Source organism: Mustela putorius, unplaced genomic scaffold (assembly GCF_011764305.1).
Source record: "Mustela putorius furo isolate JIRA1106 unplaced genomic scaffold, ASM1176430v1.1 tig00000145_pilon_pilon_pilon, whole genome shotgun sequence".
Classification (NCBI taxonomy): Eukaryota; Metazoa; Chordata; class Mammalia; order Carnivora; family Mustelidae; genus Mustela; species Mustela putorius.
In genome coordinates this window covers 8,457,501-8,475,208 of record NW_025421294.1, presented here as the reverse complement: position 1 = coordinate 8,475,208, position 17,708 = coordinate 8,457,501, and the positions used below count along the sequence as shown (strand labels likewise).

Genomic DNA, 17,708 nt, shown 5'->3' with positions numbered 1-17,708 from the left:
TTGGCAGTAGGAGCTGAGTGTTTCATTCAAATCCAAGTTCAGAAATGGTTTCTTATGTCTTTTGAATAGTATTTTGGGGGGAAACATCTTACTGTTTAAGTGCTGTTTTTGTAGATATATCTGACGATGGCAACTTTCTGCCCTTAACTTTTTGTTTTAGAACATGTTCCTACAGCTTGTGCAAGAGTGGACGCGTTACGTTCTCATGGGTACCCCAGAGAAGCACTGAGATTAGCAATAGCTATTGTTAACACGTTAAGACGACAGCAACAGAAGCAGTTGGAAACGTTCCGAACTCAAAAAAAAGGTGAATGGGAAGGAGTTTGTTTTTATTGGAATGGGATTCTTGGTGATGACATGACTAGATTTTGTCGTCTCTTGAGTGAGAGTGCTTCTGAAATTAGAGCAATGAAGATGACATTTCCTGCCACTCATTGGAAATATTTAATAGCTAGTCTGTGAGAAATTTTAGGCACATTTTTCCTGGTTGAATGTTGTAAGAAATAAGATTTTTAAAAACATTTCTTGGGTTAGTTAATTAAAAAAAATAACTAATTAATTTTAAAAATTACATGATTTTTTAAAAATCTTTTTTTCCCCCCCAAGTAATTATTTAGTGTGTCTGAATTACTGAAAATGCTGGTTGGCCAGATACCTTCTTTAGTGAAAGTACGTTTTAATTCTAACAGTGAGGAGTCTGGGGGCAGACTGTCTATGTTTGAATCCTAGCTGTAGGTCTCAGATGGGAGACCTTAGGCAGTGATTTGAGCTCCTGCGATTGAGATTCCTCATCTGTGGACTAGGGCTTAGTAGACCTGTCTCTTAAGAGTTGTTGAGGAAATTAAATTAGTTAATTCCTATAATGCTCTTAAAAGAGTCTGGCACGGCATGGAAGCACTCTAAAACTTTTTACCTGTAACAATTTGCACTTTAGGATATGGTCTTTATTTTAAGTAATCAAAACTCCTGGATTTTTAAAATTCTATAAATAACAGTTTGATGAGCTGCCAACTGACAACACATTTTAAGTTCGCTTTATTTTAGTTTACTATTAATCTTTTAAATTTTAAATAAGTATTGATGAGCAATAGCAATTGCAGAGAGTTACGTTAACATGCATAAGGCCCCGACCAGAAAAAAATGTCTATATGCCTTTTCTGATTAATCAATGTACTTCTTGTTCCTTCTATAGGTATAAATCTTTTTATGTTTCTTTGATTAGGTTTGTTTTTTCAAACTGGAGTTTTATTTCTTATTCGGAGAGATATTTTAGTTGCTGGGGGATTTTTTGAGTCCTGTTTTGGTTTTTAATCCTATTGTGATTATGCACACACCAAGGATACAGCTAAAATTTATCAAAAGTTGTTGAAATAAGCTGAAGGTTAAAGTAAGCTTTTGATACAACCTTTAATACTATCTATTTCAGACTTATTATAAATGTGAACTAACATTATCATTTATATGATGAAGGAAAATTTTTTAGAGTTAAAAATTTACACCAAAAAAGGGGAGCTTAGATGGAATTGGAATGTAATATCCCTAGTGATCACTATTTTGTCCATTTCTTCATGTTCTTCATAACGTAACTGATTACGAGATGTGTTTGCAAAATATATTGCTTGGACATTTGGAAATTTTTTCTGAAACAGCCTCCTCTTCCCAAACACTAAAGGATAGTAAGTAATTTTCAGGCTAAGAGAGAGTGAGGTACTTTTTATACTGTAAAATTAAAGATAGGTTATGATGGTTATTAGATTAAAATATCATATTATAAGCTTGTGTTAGAAGTGTTTTTAAACTGAATTTAATAAAAATATTGCAATATCTAAGAAATGGAAAGTGTAAAAATGTTAGTTTGTGTAGGTAAGTTAGAATATATGTTAAGTTAGACTCTTTTACTTATCTTTGAAACCACTCTTAGACCCATTTCTCCTTTTTATCCTGTGAGCAGTGAAAACTTATTTCAGACTATTCTTAAGTTATTACTATGATTGCATCTCTATATCTGTATCTTTCTCTCTCTTTTTTTGGGTCCATATTTAAAGAATGGGTTTTTCATTGCTGTTATAATTCCAAATTGCCATGATATTTATTTGTTATGTGGTCGAGATTAGCAAATATATACCTTATACATTTTCAGTACTATTTGGCATAATATGTCAGGTTTTACTGTTGTTGAGATATATTTGACATAAAATCATATTCATTGAGTTATGCAATATAATGATTCGATATAAAAATGATCACCACAGTAAATCTAGTTAATATCTGTCACCATATAGAGTTCCACATTTTTTTCTTGTGACGACAACTTTTGAGATTTACTCTTAGCAACTTTCATCTATGTAACACAGCATTATTAGCTATGGTTGTCATGCTGTACCTTATTACATCGCCATGATTTGCTCATCGTATAAGTACAAGTTTTTACCTTTCCCCCTTTCACTCATATCCACCACTGCCTCTGGCAACTACCAGTCTGTTCTCTGTGTCTAGGAGCTTGGATATTTTTTTTCAGATTCCACATATAGGAGAGATCATATGGTATTTGTCTTTCTCTTAGTTCACTTAGTTTCTTGATTCTGAAAAGAAATTGTTCTCCTTTTTAAAAATTTATTTCCCTTATTTCCGTGTTGCTTTCACTAATTTTTGTGTGGAAGGAAAATAGAGGAAATACTTTATAAAATTTTCTCTCTCGTTTCCATCACTTGAAAATAGATTTATTTGTGTAAGTACAACACTTCCTTATATCACATGCCTTTACACACACGTTTCCTCTCCCGGCCCTCCATTAAACATACATGTTTTGTTGTTCTGAGAGTAATACTGGTTTTCTTTTTTCATACTGGTTTTGTATGTGAAAGCCAGTGACAGAAACCAAAGGGAAAGACCCTTTCAAGGAATATAGGACCCAACCTTTAAATTTTAATAGTTTGTGCCAGGCAATTCCTCATTTTCATGTACTGATAGTTGATAGTCCAAAACCAGAAGACTTCTAAAGCAATATTGGATTCATGGAATGGTTCTTTAGCGATTTGTAAAAGTCAGTTTTTGACTTGGATATTTTATATAGTATACAGATTTCATTATATTTTCTTTAAGAAGGAGCTACTGTTATTTATTACTTTAGTAAACATTTGGATGTAAAATACAGCATTCTTTACAAGGAACGTATCTTAAAATATTTACAGCTTTTTTCTCAGAACTCTGTAATTTAACTTAAGAACTTGAAAGTGCTACCATTCTGTGAAGAAAATGAAAAAGGATACGTTTCATCTAAATTATATGTTACTTTTTGCTATAGTTCTTTGTGGCAAAGGGCCTCTCTTAAATGGCATACAGAGCCGTGATAATGAGGCCTTTGTAGATACAAGGAGAGTACTTTAATGATACCCATAGAGGGGTCCAGCTTGGACCAGCTTACCACTCCCCTCTAGTCTCCAGTATAGATGACCCACTGAACATGGACTCTGAGAGTAATCTTCTTAATATAATTAGCCAGTGATCATTCTAGGGGGACTTCAAAATCTTCTCTAATGCCTCTCTTGGGGAAGTAAGGAGAGTTGTTCCTCACTTCTCAGGTGAAAATTTGGAATTCATTTGTCCTCATGCAACATCATTTAATAGTATAAGTAGTAATGTTCACCCAGTACCTTGGACACATAAATTGATGTTAGGGGACCATCCTAGAAAGTTGACAGCATTTATACCGATTTACAGATAACCCCTATGAACACAAAGTAGGTAACATGTTGGGGATTATGTGTATCTTTGTTCTTTTTAGTTAAAGGGGAATTGCCAATTGAATTCAGTACTAATTTGTTAGGATACCACTATTAAGTGGTAAAGCCCCTCTTCCTCTACTTGTTTCCATCTCTCAATTCCCTTTTCTTACACAGAGCTACCCCATAAAAGCATCACCTCGATAACCAATCTTGAAGGCTGGGTTGGACACCCCCTGGACCCTGTGGGCACTCTTTTCAGCAGCCTCATGGAAGCCTGCCGAATTGATGATGAAAACTTCTCTGGGTTCTCTGATTTTACAGGTAACACTAGTGGCATTCTCTCCCTCATGTGCTTTTCTCCCTTAGCCTGAGTGTTATTAGTCATTGTTTTGGTCACAGTTTGTTTAATGAATCCATAGGGTTAATAGTACTTAAAGTTAGCAAGAGAGCAAGGAAAGCATGCTTTTGTGGAAGGCTTTACAAACAGGGAAAGTCTTGGAATTGACAGTTGTCAACGTTTGTTAAGAACCTTAAAGATACTGGGATGCCTGGGTGGCTCAGTGGGTTAAGCCTCTGCCTTCGGCTCAGGTCATGATCCTCAGGGTCCTGGGATCAAGCCTCGCCTCGGGCTCTCTGCTCAGCAGGGAACCTGCTTCTCCCCTCTCTCTCTGCCTGCCTCTCTGCCTGCCTCTCTGCCTACTTGTGATCTCTGTCAAATAAATAAATAAAATCTTAAGTAAAAAAAAAAAAAAAGAACCTTTAAGATATTGAGCACCTGGGTAGCCCAGTTGATTAAGCGTCTGCCTTCAGCTCAGATCATGATCCCAAGGTCCTGGCATGGAACCTGGCATCCAGCTCTCTGCTCAGTTGAAGGCTGCTTTTCTCTCTACCCTTCCCCCTGCTCATGCTTTCTCTCTAACTCACTCACTCCCTCTCTCAAATAAATAAATAATCTTAAAGATACTTATTTTCTTTTAGCCAGTGATTCTGGATCTAAGAATTATCTGCATTTATCCCTGTTTTCCAGCATCATGATTTAAAATAAAGATGTGTATCATAGCATTTAGAACTAGAAATTTGTCTGCATTAGAAGTTACTTGTCACTTAAATGCGTTGTAGTCTACTTTAAGAGAACTATCTAATGTCATTAAAAGTGTTTGACATCACACATTCCTATAAAGCAGTGTTTTGAAATTTCTCTCTGACTCTTGAGACTTAAGCATCATCCCTAAAATGACTATGTGTGGGCTGTGGACAGAGGTGTGGGAGGCAGGAAGGGTTGTCCCTCAGCTGCTTTCATGCCCAGGTGAACTCAGAGGGTTAATTATATGGCGCCTCCATAATTTCTTCTGTGGTGTTTGCCTTCATGGGTTATTGGTGCCCCAGACTCTGTCAGGACTGTGAAAGGTATGACTCTGATCCCTTTCCTTGGGAGTTTGCTGGTTGAAGTTTGTTAACATTTCTAAGAGAAATACTTCAACAGAGATAAGAGAATGTCCAAAGAGTCCTTCCTCTTTTGGTAACTGATGGCTCTTTGGTAACAGAAAGGACCTTGAAACTGGGTTACTTGTTGTTGTGTTCTCTACTTTTCTCATTAAATTTCAACATTGTGATAACAGTTTGGAAACTTTTTTTTATTGTAGTCATTATGTAATTTTGCTCTTGTTTAAAGTCTTTTTTCACTCTTAAATATTCTTACTATTGGGGCGCCTGGGTGGCTCAGTGGGTTAAGCCGGTGCCTTCGGCTCGGGTCATGATCCCAGGGTCCTAGGATCGAGTCCCGCGTCGGGCTCTCTGCTCAGCAAGGAGTCTGCTTCCTCCTCTCTCTGCCTGCCTCTCTGCCTACTTGTGATCTCTCTCTGTCAAATAAATAAATAAAATCTTTAAAAAAAAATATTCTTACTGTTTCTTCTTAGATTTGTAGGGGTGTTGGTGATTGATTTTCACTGGGAGAAAAATATTTGTAATAGTCTATTCCCCCAAAACATATCTGGTCATTCATGGTCATGTTTTAAAGGATCCTAGAAAGCTGTTACCTAGTTCTCAAATAATTCATGTTTCAGTACTGGGTAAAATAAATATTCGTACCTATCAGTACCTGCAAAAGTATTGTATCTGAACTCTGGTTTCATTTGTGACATTTTACAGAGAATATGGGACAGTGCAAGTCTCTGGAATACCAACATCTCCCTGCACACAAATTCTTAGAGGAAGGGGAATCCTATTTAACATTAGCTGTGGAAGTAGCCCTGGTTGGGCTGGGACAGCAGCGTATCATGCCTGATGGGTTGTACACACAAGAGAAGGTTTGCCGGAATGAGGAGCAACTCATTTCCAAGCTTCAGGAAATTGAATTGGATGACACACTGGTGAAAATTTTTCGCAAGCAAGCAGTCTTCCTATTAGAAGGTAGTGTGATAAAGAAGTTTTCCACTTGTTCTGCCAATTTTATTAAGACGTGAAGCTTTCTTACGTTGGAACTATTGCCTGAATGGATTCAGTATGGTAGTTATTCTGATGGTATGCTCTCTGAGTGTCATAGAAATGTTTACTATCCAAAAAATAATACCACTTAGTCCAAAGGTATAGATGTTCAGATGTTTGTCATTTGATTTAAGTGGTCGTGTAAGGCAGCCTATTAGAAATGAGCCCCATTTAATTCCATAAACTTTGAAAAGGACTGTTGTCATTTAGTCTGTGCTGTTACTCAGATAAATGCAAGTTTGATATTTAGTGAGTTGTTGCTGGTAGCCATGTACCTATTTGCATGATCAATTGAATGAAATGGAAACTTGTTGGCATTCCTCTGAAGTATTATTAGGGCTGTTACATGACATCTGGGTTTTGAATATGCCATTTGCACATGCTAGCAAAGGACTAGAAGCTGCAGGAATGAATTTCCACTGTACTAATTAATTTCAGAGAATTCATTAGGCATAGATTCGCCAAGTTCAAAGTTTCGTGGACTCTCCAAGGCAAAGTCTAACTTTCTTCCTTTTATAAGGTCAAGAGCTGAATGGCCTAAGAAATTTTGGTTAGCGTTATTTTTAAAAAGTGTTTTGTTTTGTCTGTTTTTGTTTTTTGTTTGTTTGTTTGTTTCTGGAAAAGAATAAGTGTAATAAGTATAATAGCCTAATCTTTAACACAAATTTAGGTGATGCCTAATTGGTAAAATTGCTTCTGTCTCTTCAGTATGTGGGTGTTAGTATTGTGGGATTCTCTGTGATTGATAGGTTAATAAAGCGTGGTGTCTTCATCTTATATTCCGAACTGTTGCAATATGGGGAAGGGATGTAGAGAAAAAGTAACATTTCACAACCTCTTTTATTTGTCCAGAGCTAAAGATCTCTTTGAAAGAAAACATTTTCATCAAATGTATTACACATTTATATGTTTTAGAAGTGCATTTTAAAGGGAAGATGTTCTTAAAACAAAATTAAAAAATTAAAGGGAAAATGTTCTTAATGTCATGTTTAATTTTGGTAAAATTTCTGATACTCATTTTTTGAAGCCCTCACCTTAACTTTTTTTTTCTTCTAAGGATAAAGAAAGCCTTTCTTGGCAAATTTCAAGTGATCTTCATTCTTTCATTACTGTTTTAGTTTCCTCCTATATAATTCCTTTTGATATAAGCACTATCATTAGCCACAAATTCTTAATGCTTTCACTGGCTTTTAGTAAACAACTTTTGATTTCTGTTATACTGAAGGACAGGAAGAGTATTTGTGGTTTTTAGAGTTGTTGGTGTCTGATACCTGTTTATCATTTGCCTTTTTGAATGTCTCCATGTTCATTATTCGTGAATATTTTAAAACTTTTTCTTAGTTTTTGATTAGTGCATCTCTCCCTGTTAGACATGTTTTCAAGGAACTGTGCCTTATATGGAGTGCTCTTTGACTCATCATAGCCTCTTTTCCTTTCCTTTCCTGAATCCTGCTAGGGTTGTAGAAAGTGGGTGATGCAGGGCAGGAAGCAGTCCAAGGGGAGACTGAGGGACCATTTCTATAAACTCCTGAAAATAAGCACTTCCTGACTGAGTTGACTACACTGGGGCACCAAGTTCTTCATGTTTTTACACTCTGGAAATTTCCAGCAGGGAGCAGACAGTAACTATTCTGAAATACAAGATGCTAATGTTTTCTAAAAAGAAAAAGCAGTAACCCTGTATTGTTGCTGTGTGTTAATCACTCTTGACCACACTAAGATACTGGCATATTGGATCAATTAGTATATTGGTAAAGCATTTCTGGGAGTTTAGGGATTACAGTCATTATTAATATATAAATAATTCTGTGATACCTGACTGAGCATGTTTCTGGTTAGAAGGTATCATAACAATAGGTGTTGATTATGCATCCTGGGTCGGTTGGTTGGTTGGTTTTGCATAGCAAGAAAAGGTAACTTGATGATTTAAGGGAAACACTGAAAGGAAATGGAGGAGAAATGAAGTGGATAATTTGCAAGTTTGCTAGGAGGCCTTCAGTAAAATAAGTGGCCTTGCAATGATGCCTTCAGTAAAGTAAGAGTTAGTGTTTTAGTCTGCCCAAGCTGGCATCACAAAATACTGCAGCAGTGGGTGGCTTAAACAATGGAAATATCTCACACTGAAAGGAAATGGAGGAGAAATGAAGTGGATAATTTGCAAGTTTGCTAGGAGGCCTTCAGTAAAATAAGTGGCCTTGCAATGATGCCTTCAGTAAAGTAAGAGTTAGTGTTTTAGTCTGCCCAAGCTGGCATCACAAAATACTGCAGCAGTGGGTGGCTTAAACAATGGAAATATCTCATAGTTCTGGAGGCTGGGAAGTCCAGGGTCAAAGTGCGTATCAGTTAAATTTCTGGTAAGCCCTCTCTTCCTGTTTTATAAATGTCTGTCTTCTTCTTGTGCCCTCCCAAGGCAAAGGGGGAGAGAGAGCAAGAGAGCTCTCTGGTGTCTGTTCTTGTAAGGGCACTAATCCTGTTGGATCAGGGCCACACCCTGTGAACTCAAGTAACCTGTTCATTACCTCTGCATAAAGGCCCTATCTCCAAGTACAGTCACTTTTAGGAGTTGGGTCTTCAGCATATGAATTGGGGTGGGGAATATAAACACTCAGTCCATAATAATAATAATTTAAAAATTTGGCTAAAGGCAGAGCTATAATGCTGTATCAACTTTGGAAGACTTTTGGGTCACTAAAACGTTTTTGAATGTCTTAAACGACAAGAAGAAGGGTAATAGATTTAGTAAAATTAGAAATCTGGGATGGATTTTAGTTTGCCTAGGTAAAAAATAAAATTTTATGAAAATATAATTTTCAAAATACTTAATGAGCAGTTAAGAATACTAAACAATAAAATAATGAAATGTTAATATAATCTCTGTTAAAATGATGTAGAATGTGTCATGCTTCTACCCAGTGCCCCATTCAGTAACTCCTCTCAGCATTTCTTCTGAACTGACATTTCTTGCATTCTAAACTCTTTGCCAGACTGATTTGTCTCATGGAAAACAAATGTATTATGTCCTTTGAGCAGTAGTGTCATGGTTCATAATTCTAGAAATCATGAAACAGATGTTACCCAAAGGTGACATGGAAACTAATTTATTAAACACTTTACAGTAACTAAACCTCAAAGTACTTAAGTGGAAAGTAGTTGAACTAACCACTGTGGTTTCCTTTCAAAATGTATTTTAAAATTCAGTATCACCTTTCTTAGGGACAGCATTCAGAGAGCACACAGGGGAAGTTAGCTCTGCCACCATGCCTGTCATAACTTACTAAGAAATGAATTTTGACAGCTTAAATATAATTTTGCTTTTGAAATTGGTCTTTTGGAGCCCCCAAAGTGGTAGATTTCCAGTTACTTTAACTTTTTTTTTTTCTTATGCCTATGGTGAGTATCAAATGCGTTACTGACTATTCTTTTATTAATAATCACTTCCTGAGAATTAATATCTATTTCTGCTTATTAGAAGCAACAGTGTTTAAAGTCTTTGTATTGGGATTTGTGATTCAGATTGCTCTCCTGAGGCAGAGTACTCTTTTTTCTGGAAACCCGGCTTGTCTGTGCCCATAAGACTGATTGGGTCCAGGGGCAGCTTCCAAGTTAATCTGCAGAGTCACCTGTGCATTTGAAAGTCCAGATGCTCAGATGTTCCACATTGAGAAAGGTTGTTTCTTGAATTCTGTGAGATTTTGTATGCTTTGGAGGGTTTTTTCTCTGAAGCAGTTATAATGTGAAAAAGCTCTGCCCCCTAGTTCTATGAGTCTCATTTTAGCTATGGTATAGTTAGTTGGGGGACTGGTCCTGAGGTGAATTTGATATTGCATACTATACCCTGTAGAATCATTTTTTACTAAGAATTGTATTTCTTTCTACTATGTCACTTTGATTACATTCTTAACTAGATTAGTTTGTATATGTTATAATTTTACATAAAAATTTTATGAAAATATACTTTACAAGAAGTCTTATTAGTTCCTTTTTTAGGAATGTAAAATGTGTATGCTCTCTTCCCACAGCCGGACCATATAGTGGTTTAGGCGAAATAATCCATCGGGAGAGCGTTCCAATGCACACATTTGCCAAGTATCTCTTCACCTCTCTCCTACCTCATGATGCTGAATTGGCATACAAAATTGCACTGAGAGCGATGCGGTACGTATTCACAGCCCGGCTGGGCAGAGGCGATCCAGATTCCCCACGGGGAAAAATGGCTGTTCACTGACTTCTCGTTCATTCATATTTCTTGTAGGCAGCAGAAAAGCTAAAGAAGCCATGCTTCTTGGATTGTTGTGATGGTGGTTTGTTGATTTGTTTGGCTTTTGTTTTACAGTAAAGGAAGAATTGTATCCTAGACTGCTTCGTACTTGTGCTCTCGGTGGCTTTTTCCTTATTTCTCTGGAAGCTAGCATTTGGGAGTTAGAGAACAATTTTAGGCCAAGTTTAACCATAAGGGAGCACTGGTTGAAAGCTTCCTGAATAGTTGATTGTTTTGAAATTAGATTTTTGGAACAGTGGTAAATAATAAGCATACTTGCCTGAATGTAATAACTGAGGGAGCCCCTCCCACCTGTGTTAATTCCACATGCCATCATTAGTGCAGGAAGGCTATAGTACCACCGAAATACGTCTGTGCTCAATTGGAGGATGAGGAAAGATGGGGCTGTGGCTCGGGTTGAATGCTTCCCTGTTAGGCATCTTCTAGGACCTGCTCTCCTCACTCTGACTGCTTCCAGCCCTTTTTTTACAGTAGTAATAATTAGATTATGTTGTTCTCTGCCATTGACCTTTCTGTTTTCACTTTCCTTTTTAAAGTCTGTTTACCCAATATTTTTATCATGAATTTGTCTAGGTGAATATTTTTTAATGAATTTAGGGTTGTATTTTTCACTCTTATATGTTGCCTATTAAACCTTAAGGCCCTGAAACACATACCCACCTTTCTTAAAACTTGAGATTTTGTTTTGTTTTTTTAAATTAAAACACTTCTTTGTGAAAGTGCACACTAGACCCAGTTATAGTCACCAAAGACAAACTGTGTACACACTCAAGAGTTTGAGGTGTTGGAGAATAGTTTGATCCCATCCTATAGAATCTTTTCACCAAAGATTCTCTGTCTGTAACCAATGTAGGGGATTCAAAAGAAATTCTTGTCTGTATGAAGATAGTTTTTATTTTTCAGGGGGCCTCTTTTTTATGCAGCTCCTGGGTGTGTGTGTGTGTGTGTGTATGTGTGTGTTTATGTGTATGTGTACCTGTGTGTGTGTGTCAGTGTGTATTGAAGCTTACATCCTTTAACTTGGCATTCTTCCCTTGGCACCATGAAATAAATCTCATTAACCTATCAGAGAAACCTTGTGAAATTCTCATCTGTTTTTAATTAATAGCTATCATAAGTAAAAATCACCCCCCAAACACACCCACTAAATTACTTTATGCCCCTTGGTTTTTATTTTAGAGCACAGCTTTGTAAATAAGTCCCTATTCCCATTTTTGGAAGCTGAAATAGAAGTTGTCAGACGAAGACAGATGCTCAGCTCTATACTTCTTAAATCTTAAGAATTTTGTTCCTGCTGCAAAGAGAAGAATGCTAATGTTATGTTGCCACCAGATGCTATTGCTATGACCGCTGTGAAGTTGAAGGGTAAAATGTGATAAGGTTTCTCTTTGATTCTGGCTAATGGGAAGGGATCTGTCAGGTGGAAAGGCTTGCTTTCCTAACATTCAGAAACTCATTTATGTTTGTCCTTGGTTGCTGCCAAGGCAGTTTGTTTATGGAGGATACTAGTGGGGCACTGGGGGATTATTTTCTATCTCTTTTCTTCTACTTGCCGCTACTTCTGTTAAAGCCCTTCTGTGGAAGGGAGGTAGTAGGACCTACTAGAGCATCTTAAGGCACCAGGGAAACAGGCAAGAAAAGAGACCTGTAGCCTACTTGCTTCTTAGTCTTTCTGGAAGTGGTAGAAGGGTGGGGGAGCTGGAAAACGATGTTTTTAGCACTCATTTTCTCATCTTCTCAGGGCTGTTGACTAGTTTACAGCAACTCTGGAAAGATTTGCTGGTGAACATAGGAACATTCTGGGTTTTTTTGAAAAGTTAAAGTAACTCTACCAAAATTCTTATTAATTGCCTACCTTGCTACCCCTTAATGCTAACATCTCTTTGTCCCTAGATGAAAGGAAAAGAAAGTGAGGCATTTGGCCTGCCAGAATAGTAACTGCTCTTGAGCAGGACCCCAAGGCCAATGTCACACCCTGACCCTGTTAATTCCTGTTGGTCCTTAGCTCTTATTCCCTAACACTGGTATACTTGAGTCAGTGTTAGTGTTTTGGTGATTGTGAAGGAATCACTGCAGTTGTAGCTGCTCTGCTAATCTCTTCAGTACTTCTGTTTGGAAGAGATCACCAAGCATGTGCTGTTTTCAGTAATTGTTCTTTATTTGCCGACATATTCTTAATCAAAGATAGATTGATTGAAATCAGAGATAACACTGAATTTATGCAAGGCTGTCAAAGGACAAATACTTGGATCATTGGCATTCATCATCTCTTGATAGGATTGATGCAAGGTATTTGAACTATAAATTCCTGAAGTTAAAAGGAACTAACTCTGCAGGAAGTATGAATCTATGGAAAGGAGGTCATTTTTGTTTAACTTCTCCCTTATTTTGTGTTTTAATGAGCTAGCTTATCCATTTCAGCTATCCACTGTTCCCTGACTGTTGTAATCTCAGTCTTAAATGTTCACTTGCCTATGAGTTTCTGTTGACTTTTACTTTTTCAAGACTGTGATAAAATTCAAAATTTTTACAGTAGATGCACATCAAGTTTTTCAGATTTTCTCAATGTTCATATCTTAATTTTCTTGAATATTACATTTCTTGAATGATGCTAAAGAAAAGAAATCTCTTAGGTTTGAGTACTGAGCAATTAACAAGGTGTCTTTGGCATCCAGATAGCAGAGAGTAACTGTACCAGCTCTTCCTGCACCCAGGACCTGAACAGTTTCTCCCACCATCTACCCACTCTCTGCCTTCTGATCAGGTCTTGTGGCCAAGGGGTTGGACAAGGAATAACTAGGAACCAACTCTCTTGTCTTCTCATTACAGGTTACTAGTATTGGAATCTACTGCTCCGACGGGAGATCTCACCCGCCCACACCATATTGCATCAGTTGTTCCCAACCGGTATCCTCGTTGGTTCACGCTAAGCCACATAGAATCCCAGCAGTGTGAGCTGGCATCCACCATGCTGACTGCAGCCAAAGGTACTGGATTGTCCTGAGACCTCACGATTATTGTGTTTGCCTTTTTTCTTTTTTTTTGAAGGATAATGTTTTCTATTAAATTGTCAGTAGCGGTGCCAATGTCCAGTTGTAGGGGATCCTCTTCCTTAGATGTTAGCTTATGGGGAGGAACAGGTGCTACTTACTCGAGCCTGACACTTTCCTCTTTAATTGGTGCTGGTGGAGTTTAGGGTTAGCTACTATACCATGGAAATGGTGGTTCAGGTTCAGAAGCAGATTAAAATGTTAGGTTACATTTTTTTTTTCTCCCAGAAATATTCACCAAAAATTTGTAATAGGAACTAGGAGGGCTTTTTGCTGTCTCATGTCAGTTCTGGTTAATATGTGCTTTTAGTCGTGAAGGGTGTGTCTTGGTGTATCTTTTTTGTGAAACCGCGATTCTTAGGCATTTCAGTAACTCTGGGACCCTTAGTTGTAGTAACATTTGTGCCACATGTGAACATTTCAGGTAAATTAACTTGTGCTTTATGTTTTGTTTCCTTTTTTTCCTCCTCTGTGTGTGTGTGTGTGTTATGGTTGTTTGATGTTTGGTTTGGTTTGGTTTTCCCTTCTTGCAGGCGATGTTCGGAGGCTGGAAACAGTATTAGAATCCATCCAGAAAAACATTCACTCCTCATCCCACATCTTCAAGCTTGCCCAAGATGCATTTAAAATAGCAACTCTCATGGACAGCTTGCCAGACATCACTCTTTTGAAAGTGTCTCTGGAACTGGGCCTGCAGGTACGCGGCTGGTGGTCATTGCGGGGGCCCCAGGGATGGCTAAATAAAGGTCCCAGCTCTGCTTGTTTCCAGCTGGGTAGTTGAGTACAACCCTGTGACGACTCTGTGCGCAGAGCTGTTAGATTCTGGGGGCACTCCCAGTCAAACCAGACTGCTGCTTGGGTGCAGCGGCTATACATTTAGAAGCTGTGTTTTTGTCCTTCAAAAAAAAGGGGTCATTATCTGAATTCTAGCCTTAACATCACTGTTTCTCCTTTAGCAAATGGAGGAGATTATTGCTAGTAAGAGACGTAAGTGAAACTAACGTGTACTCTAAAGAATTGGTTGTTGGGGTTAAAGTTGTAGAGGAAGTATGATTTTTTTTTTGTTGTTGTTTGCATTCTCATAATAGATGGGCACTTCTAGCTCCTTTTTATAACCCTAAGAATATTAGATAAAGGAGTGATTGGCCAGGGTCCAGTTTCACCTTTCACGAGACCTGCTTAGATGTTTTACCAAGGACATTTTGAGTTAGTCATACAGATAGATGTTTGCTTCCTTATAGTTTCTTAAAAAAAATTACTGTATAAACCCAGGAACTGAAAAGTTTTTATGTTGACTTTTCTAAGGAATTCTCTTTTAACATTTGCTTTTTAAAAAAATCATCATTAAAAGTGGTGAAAGAAATTGTTATCTAATTACCTTAAGTATGGGGAATAGAATGCCCTGATAAGATGTTTTTAAGTTATGGATTCTCCTTATGATGATTAATAGAGTTTGAGAATTAGATTATATAGGGAAAGCACACTTCCCTTACACAGTACTGTACAAGCAGAGAGTATAGGGGATTGCATTTAAGCTATACAATGACACTTTAGAAGTTTCTTTTTAAAAATAAATTGGTGCTAGTTGGCTTATATTTGTTATTATTACCTCTTAGAGGTAGGATACAGAAAGAACCATTAATGAACTTTTTGGTTATTTGGAATTCTGGCAGGCTTTTTTTTAATAAATGGCAGATTACTGAGAACTTAATCCCTGCCTTATTCTCTCTAGGACCCAAGAAGGAATCCTACAACACCCTTCTGAGGCTTTAGGCATGTTATGTCCCAGATGTTCTGAGTGGGGGAAGCAGGAAGAGACAGATAATTTTATTTGGAGATCTTATTAGAAAGTGAAAAAATCAATTGATGCCAAAAATGATTTCTTTCCAAACACCTGAGTTATCTTCATGATCACTGGGAAAAAGAGCAACCAGAGATTGAAGGTTATTGGTTAATGGTAATTGGTTATTCTAAAATACCTCTTTGCCAACTGAAGGGTTCCTAGTCAGAATTAAGTTCTTGAGAAGCCTCAGAATTCTAGAACCGTGGAATTTGTCAAAGCTTAGGAGGAGAGGGCCTGGACTGTGCTTAATACTGCAGTCTGGCCCTCTCATTTTGCAGATGACAAAAGTGATTAATTGAGCAACTTGCCCAGGATGCTGCATCTGGTCACTCAGCCCCCCTGAAGTAGAATACAGGCCTTCTGTCTCCTAGGCTGGGGAGGAATGAACAAATTCAAATTGATATGCAGAACTTTGCTCTAAATATGGCTCTTCATCCTTCTGGTAGTAGGGAATATTCCTCGTAGTTTATGCCTTGGGATGAATTGTTTCCTTTTGCATTGACGTCAGTTAATTTTCTGAAACATTGTATTGTTACCTTGTTTTTACAGGTTATGCGAATGACACTGTCAACCTTAAATTGGCGACGACGGGAGATGGTGAGGTGGCTGGTAACGTGTGCTACTGAAGTGGGTAGGTAAACTCTGGAGGAGGAGCTTTCCCAGGTGCCTCATGGTTGGATTTAGCTCGTCATTTACAAACATAAGAATGTGTTTCTTTTTTACCTTGAATTCTCCAGGGCTTCTTGCTCCTTCTAGCCCTTGCATCCAGTCTTTAGTTATGCATACCTGCATTGTTCTTCTTCCAAATTATCACATTTGTGGGGTATCAGACTTGTTTAAAATTGACTGAGTCACTGAGTAAATACTTTTTTCTTGCTGTTCTGTCACTCTTAAGGTGCTTTTGGTAACTTTTTGTGAAAATCAGGTTTATAATTTTATATTAAAGAGTTCTAGAGTGAATCCTTAGTAGGTTGGAAACCAGCTTTGAAACTAACTTGATACTGTGGGTTAGTGGGTCAGGCCATTTTAGTGAAAATAATATGAAGCTCTCTATTTGTGCTGAGATTTTTCTTTATTGTCCGGGGGCATATGTCATCGTATCCAGCAGATAAATGATTACCGGGTGTGGTTTAGGTGAGCTTTCAGGTATGTGAAAGCTATTCATAGGAAGATCCTCCCAGTTGCCCGTAATCTGCATTTGGTGAGACTGTCAACCAACTGTTTCCTCTCTCTAGCAGTAAATTGGTACCAAAGAAAACTACATTTCCAGTAGGAGTGCCAACAACAACAACAACAACAACAAAATGGTGGTTGCCTTGAATAAATGTTGGTTAAATTGTCTGTCTCCCTTCATGTTTGCATCAAAAAAGGGTACACACTTCGTACTGAGAGGATGCTACCTCTTCAGTTTTTAGATACTGTAAAATCATTCTTGCTTTTTTTCTTTTATTACTCTTAATAATGGTTTGTTACTTTGGGCAAAGGGAAATTGGTCTTAATATAAAAATTCTATTGTTAAGTTGTTGAAGTGATGCTTCAGTGAAGCAGTACAAAGATAATACCAGTCGAAGAACTGCTCTACAGCTTCTCTTATCCTGTACCAAGGTATATACCTAACTTCTCTGTGAGATTTTCGTACCTACTCTTTAAATCACTCACAATTAGGCATTTCCTACGGCTCAGGCATATTGGATCTCTGCACTTAGAATGGTTATTTTATAAAGATCTTGTCAGTTATTTCTAATATCTGAGTCATCTGTAGATCTGCTTCTGTTGACTCTTTTCTCTTGATGACGGGTCACATTTTTCTGCTTCTTTGTGTGTCTTAATCATTTTGTATTATGTATACTTTAAAGTTACAAACACACATACCACATAAAAAGTCTGTATTTTGGTGAGAGTCGTAGTTACTTCTGACTCAGATTCTGTAGCAGGTAACTGACAGAGGGGCCCAGTGAACTAGAACTCATTAGCAGAAAGCCATTTTCTGAAATGGCAAAGCGGCGCAGTCCAAATACCAACTACTGAGGAAGTTTATTATAGGAAGTTCATGTTCCTTTCAGGCATTTCACTGAATAACAGTCTATAATAACCTTATTCTAAAAGGTTGCTCCCAGGCACATTACCTTACAAGATTTCTCTGGCCTAGCTCACGTCCTGTGCTGGTTAACTATGTAAGCATTGATTATTAGGTGGAAATAAGGCAAGACCTCTGGGCAGCCTCCTCGTCAGTAATAGGGCTTCTCTGTGTTCCTTGAAGGTGTTTATGCCCTGGACAGCATCATGCAGAGCTGGTTTACCCTCTTTACTCCCACTGAGGCCACAAG

The 17,708-nt window shown here is 37.7% G+C and overlaps 1 protein-coding gene across 1 annotated transcript in view; it reads left to right on the top strand.

The window, feature by feature from the left end:
* The window catches only part of ZSWIM6 (zinc finger SWIM-type containing 6), a 193,281-nt gene that overhangs the window by 172,856 nt on the left and 2,717 nt on the right, over nt 1-17,708 (top strand). Inside the window, exons 7-14 of the mRNA XM_045075298.1 lie at nt 161-307; nt 3,900-4,046; nt 5,874-6,134; nt 10,229-10,364; nt 13,318-13,475; nt 14,072-14,235; nt 15,931-16,012; nt 17,642-17,708. The exon at nt 17,642-17,708 is cut by the window's right edge and continues 2,717 nt beyond it. Of these exons, the coding sequence (XP_044931233.1) occupies nt 161-307; nt 3,900-4,046; nt 5,874-6,134; nt 10,229-10,364; nt 13,318-13,475; nt 14,072-14,235; nt 15,931-16,012; nt 17,642-17,708 (1,162 nt within the window). The remainder of the gene's footprint in view (nt 1-160; nt 308-3,899; nt 4,047-5,873; nt 6,135-10,228; nt 10,365-13,317; nt 13,476-14,071; nt 14,236-15,930; nt 16,013-17,641) is intronic.